General features: G+C 44.7%; 1 protein-coding gene across 1 annotated transcript in view; it reads left to right on the top strand.

Moving 5' to 3' along the window:
* Positions 1 to 5,390, top strand: part of PBX4 (PBX homeobox 4) — a 20,311-nt gene extending 14,921 nt beyond the window's left edge. The window contains exons 3-9 of the mRNA XM_021382735.1: positions 1,562 to 1,803; positions 2,170 to 2,360; positions 2,646 to 2,781; positions 3,321 to 3,477; positions 3,654 to 3,760; positions 4,189 to 4,275; positions 4,831 to 5,390. Coding sequence (XP_021238410.1) covers positions 1,562 to 1,803; positions 2,170 to 2,360; positions 2,646 to 2,781; positions 3,321 to 3,477; positions 3,654 to 3,760; positions 4,189 to 4,275; positions 4,831 to 4,923 — 1,013 coding nt within the window. The 3' untranslated portion in view covers positions 4,924 to 5,390. The remainder of the gene's footprint in view (positions 1 to 1,561; positions 1,804 to 2,169; positions 2,361 to 2,645; positions 2,782 to 3,320; positions 3,478 to 3,653; positions 3,761 to 4,188; positions 4,276 to 4,830) is intronic.
* The last annotated feature ends 115 nt before the right edge of the window (positions 5,391 to 5,505 follow it).

The raw sequence follows: 5,505 nt of genomic DNA, 5'->3' as shown, positions 1-5,505 counted from the left end.
TCCATGGTTCTGTGATCTTTAAGGATCCTTCCAACCCAACTCAACCCAACCCCATTCCATGGTTCTGTGATCTTTAAGGATCCTTCCAACCCAACCCAACCCAACCCCATTCCATGGTTCTGTGATCTTTAAGGATCCTTCCAACCCAACCCAACCCAACCCCATTCCATGGTTCTTTGATCTTTAAGGACCCTTCCAACCCAACCCATCCTGTCCTCCCACAGATCTGTGATGTCACATGGCACTGGAATATCCCTTTACATGTAGTGGTGGTCCCCTGTACTACGCTTCTGCTGCTTATCTGTGGCAGGGAATAAAATATTCCGGTTAATCTGCTGATTAAAATTGGGAAAAGCTTGGTTGAGTTTTTGTAGCCTCGCAGGATGAAGACCAACTAACTGTTCATTAAACTGCCTCGCAATTAAAATCCAGTTAAAAGCCAGAAGGCTCCTGGCGTTTTTTTTTTTTTAACTGACTCATGATGTTATGAGGTTTTGTTTTCTTTCTTTTTTTTTTTTAAGGAGTTAATAATAAATCGTCAGAAATTTGGGATTTAAATATTTCGAAGCAGATTTGCTTGGAATCAAATGTGGGTGATCTGAGGGTGTAGTCTATAGTGGGACGGCTGTAGTCTGTTGCTGGCGATGGTGTAGTCTCTTGTGGGACGGTTGTAGTCTGTTGCTGGTGATAGTGTAGTCCATTGTGGGACGGTTGTAGTCTGGTGATGGTGTAGTCTATTTTGGGACAGTTGTAGTCTGGTGATGGTGTAGTCTATCATGGGATGGTTGTAGTCTGTTGCTGGTGACGGTGTAGTCTGTTGGTGTGGCCTGTTGCTGGTGACGGTGTAGCCTGTTGGTGCACCCTGTTGCTGGTGATGGTGTAGTCTACTGTGGGATGGTGTAGTCTGTTGCTGGTGGCGGTGTAGCCTGTTGGTGCAGCCTGTTGCTGGTGATGGTGTAGCCTGTTGTGGGATGGTGTAGTCTGTTGCTGGTGGCGGTGTAGCCTGTTGGTGCAGCCTGTTGCTGGTGATGGTGTAGCCTGTTGTGGGATGGTGTCTTCTGTTGCTGCTGACGGTGTAGTCTGTTGGTGTGGCCTGTTGTTGGTGACAGTGTGGCCTGTTGTTGGTGACGGTGTGACCTGTTGTTGGTGACGGTGTGGTCTGTCACTGGTGGTGGTGTAGCCTGTGGCTGGTGGCGGTGTGGTTGTACCCTCGGCGTACGAAGCACTCTAAGTCAAACAGCCCTCAGGTACAGATTTCAGCGCGATCCTACAGCAGCGCGGTGTTCTTTTCAGTCCCCAGACGTGGAAGTACAGTGGTTGTAGCGGCTCAGGCATTCCATCCACCTCCCGTAGTCTGTCTTTATGATCCAGTTTCCCATTTCTGCCTCTGACCCGTGTTTTCTCCATACGTGCTGTATCACACCTTCATTAAATGCTCCTTCTTTCCTCGACTTGGAGATAGAAGTCTGCTAAAAAGGGCGTTTAGATGCTCTACCACTGAAGTGGACGCTCTTCCCCGTCCCGGAAATAACCTTTTGATTCCCTCTTTATATCTACCCAGTGTTAAGTATTCGTGGTATTCAGGAAGAAGACCCCCCCGATGCCCAACTAATGAGACTAGATAACATGTTGCTGGCGGAGGGCGTCTCCGGCCCCGAGAAAAGAGGAAGAGGAGCACCGATGGCTGTAGCAGCAACACCAGGTGGCTGTCCAAATGACAATAGCATTGAGCACTCTGACTACAGGGCCAAGCTGTCACAGATCCGACAGATATACCACTCTGAGCTAGAGAAATATGAACAGGTGATCTTTCTGCATGGAAGAGTTTTTATCATCTCAATTGAAAATAACCGCTTTTTTTCCTTGGGTGTTGGTTTTAAGAACGGAACAGGAGGTATCGTGAGTTGAGTTGAACGCGAGGTTATCACATTTATTGGAGAATTTATCTCCGTGTTACAGAATTAAGGTGAAATAGAGGGACTGGACATCAAACTAAGGATAATTAATGTCTCATTTATCTTTGTTACTTTACTTTTAAGAGTAAATATGAATAAACTGAAACGTGAAAAGTCCTTTTTTTTTTTTTTTTTTTTTGGATATGTGTTCTTGTTGGGGAAATGAATTTGGGGGTATTTTATCGTTTCTCGATACAAATCTATTTATTTTCAGGCCTGCAGCGAGTTCACCACCCACGTCATGAACCTGCTCAGGGAACAGAGCCGGACGAGACCCATTTCTCCGAAAGAAATAGAGCGGATGGTGAACATCATCCACGGCAAATTCAGCACCATCCAGATGCAGCTGAAGCAGAGCACGTGCGAGGCGGTGATGATCCTGCGCTCGCGGTTCCTTGATGCGAGGTACGACGAAAAGTGGCAACGTGGGCTTAAATCCGGGCTTTATTTGTTGCTCAATGCCAATAATTGCATAGGAATCCTCATTCCCAGTGTTGTTCGTTTAAGTATTGGCAACCCATCACCTGTTACACGCGGTTGGGCTATTCACTTTGATGTAAACATATAAAAATTGCGTGGAATTAAATATATTCTTTTTCAAATACACATTTTAGAGTAGGCCCATGGCTCGCCGTTCTCTCTGGTCCGTGGTCACGCGGTGCAAATCGAAATAATTGTGATTTTTCACAGGCGTAAACGACGTAACTTCAGCAAGCAGGCAACGGAAGTCCTGAATGAGTATTTCTATTCGCATCTGAGCAATCCTTACCCCAGCGAAGAAGCCAAAGAAGAGCTCGCAAAGAAGGGCGGCATCACCGTGTCGCAGGTACGAAGCGGTTTATGTGGAATTAGTTCCAGTTGTTTCCTTTCTGGAGTCAGAGAATCGTTCGGGTTGGAAAAGGTCACTAAGATGGGACCGGGTGGCTGTTAAGGGTCTCCTTCCAACGAGTCAGTGATTCTATGAAAACTAGTCTTGGTTTTTCTGAGAAATGCCACTTGAGCAGAAGAGTCGTGGCCACATTGAGCTTTAGCGGCACAAAAACGAGTGAGATAATGGGAATCCGAAGTGATGCTCCATAAGTCGGGGGCTGATGGATGGAAAATGTGCAAGGAAATGCAAAGGAAGATGGGAATAACGTACAGACAGACAACGTCCCGGACAGCTGGGAAGGGAGTAGTGATGGCTTCGTAACAGATGAACGTGAGGATCGATCTCAGACCATATAAACACCTCTGAGTTCTGCTGGGCTGTCCCGAAGGGCTTTTCTGCTCGAACCCTACTGTAAAATGTTATTTTTGCTGGTACGTTGTCAACGTAACGGAGAATGGAATGGCTTGAACGATAACAGGGTTGTACATCTCCAGGTTTCCAACTGGTTCGGTAACAAAAGAATTCGGTACAAGAAAAACATGGGGAAGTTCCAAGAAGAAGCCAACATTTACGCTGCGAAAACGGCAGTGGATGCAACCAACGTCGTGGCTCAAGGCAACCAAGCAAACTCCCCGTCGACACCAAACTCGGGTAAGGAAGTCTCTAATTACCTCTCGTGATGACGAGCGCCGGGAACTACCAATGGTTGAGACTGTCGTAGGATTTCTTTGTCTCTCAAATATAGCTGCTGTAATGCTCACAGGGAAAAAAATATATATGTTTTTGCATTAAATTCTCTTTTGTTTGTTTGTTTTGTTGTTATTAAGCTTCCTCTGGCTCTTTTAAGATGACAAATTCCGGAGATTCTTTCATAAATTTGCAGTCATTGACCTCCTACCAGAGCTCCCCAGTAGGAGGCAATGTGCAGTCACAGGTGAGCAGGTTATTTCATTACTATTATTACTATTATTATAAAAGCAGTTTCTCTTAATATCAGATAAGGATGATTTTTTTTCTTCTCTGGCTGGGATGCAAGAAGGGATCGGAGTCAGATTTGTGAAACAAACCCACTGAAATGTGTTTTTTTGTTGAAATCAAACTCTTGAAGACTGAGTGAGACCTAAATTAACCTACTGGTAGCCTTCCATCCTTCAGATTTACATCAACAAATTGGTGTTGGCTTGTTTGAGAGTTGGTCTTGCTCCGTATACATAGAACTTGAAGAGCTATTGCAGCGTTCATGGCGTTGATTTGAAATGATTTTAAATAAAATAGATACATCCCACTTGTACTGCGTAATTCCTTGGACTTTGTCGTTATTTTCTCCCCTTATTTGTATCGTTCTGTGGGATCTTGTTGCAGATGGATTCCTTGCACCATGTCATACACCAGACAGGGAGATATGACACCATTGTGGGGAATCCTTTGTACACGACGCAGCGCATTGACGTAAGATGTTCCGAAGTTTTACTTTATCCGATCTCTGATACGAGTTTTGTTCTTAGTAATGATCTGTGAATAAATCTTGTCTTATTTCCTACCCACTGAGAAGTCTGCTGTGGGGATAGGAAAAAGGTGGAAGAGAGATACTTAAGACTAAAACCTTTGGCTTTTGGTTCCCAAAAAATTTGTATATGAGGCTGTAGTCCAGAATAGTTGTTCAAAGGGTCCTTACAGGTCAGCTGTGGAGCAGCTGGGTTCGAAGAGTCCTTAGAGGTTGACCAGAGAGTGGTTGGGTTCAAAGGGTCCTTACAGGTCAACTGTGGAGCAGCTGGGTTCAGAGAGTCCTTAGAGGTTGACCAGAGAGTGGTTGGGTTCAAAGGTTCCTTACAGGTCAACCAGGGAGTGGTTGGGCTGGAAGGGTCCTTAAAGGTCAACTGTGGAGTGGTTGGGTTCAAAGGGTCCTTACAGGTGAACTGTGGAGCGGTTGGGTTCTAAGGGTCCTTACTGGTCAACCACGTTCTGTGATTCCATTTCTAACAGAAATATCTGCTTCACCCGCAGGCGAATGGCAGCTGGCAGGATGCGACCACCCCTTCATCCATCACCTCACCCACCGGAGACCCTGGAAGCGTTAATTCCGACGCGTCCAATTAAGTCGTTAGGACCTACCGATGAGAGGAAAGAGGTCATTAGTGTAATATGTCAGTGTTGCTCTTTTCGCCGATACTATTAACGTGACACACAGCTAATTACCTCAGCCAAACCCTGGAACCAATAGAAGATTGTGATGATGATTACGACGACACCTCTCTACCTCTCAGCTGAGTTCTTTTTACTTATTATGGGATGTGAAATTGTTTTCAAAGAACTTGCTTCATTTTTCCTAACCAAAATTTTTTTTTTTTTAAATATCAATTTTATGGTAAGAAACTCAGTGTCTGTTCTAGAAGGAGAAAAAAAAAAAAAAAGACTTATTTTAATTTCCATAAAGTTTTTTTACAACGAGATTTCCGTTTTAGCTGATAGATATTAACAATTAACCCCTCGTATTGTAACTGTAGGCATTTAAACCCTCGGTATTGTAATTTTGTAGAGGAAAATCAGCTTTTCTTACCCAGACTTCACGCTGAGCTCACGGAGCAGAACGCGGCTTTACCAAAACTTTCTGAACTCGGGTGGGCCTCACCCCGTGTCATCCCTAATCCTAATTTAATGTCTAATGTAAAACTGAATCCC

This window comes from Numida meleagris, unplaced genomic scaffold (genome assembly GCF_002078875.1).
Source record: "Numida meleagris isolate 19003 breed g44 Domestic line unplaced genomic scaffold, NumMel1.0 unplaced_Scaffold283, whole genome shotgun sequence".
Lineage (NCBI taxonomy): Eukaryota > Metazoa > Chordata > Aves > Galliformes > Numididae > Numida > Numida meleagris.
This window is presented reverse-complemented; position numbering and strand designations above follow the sequence as displayed.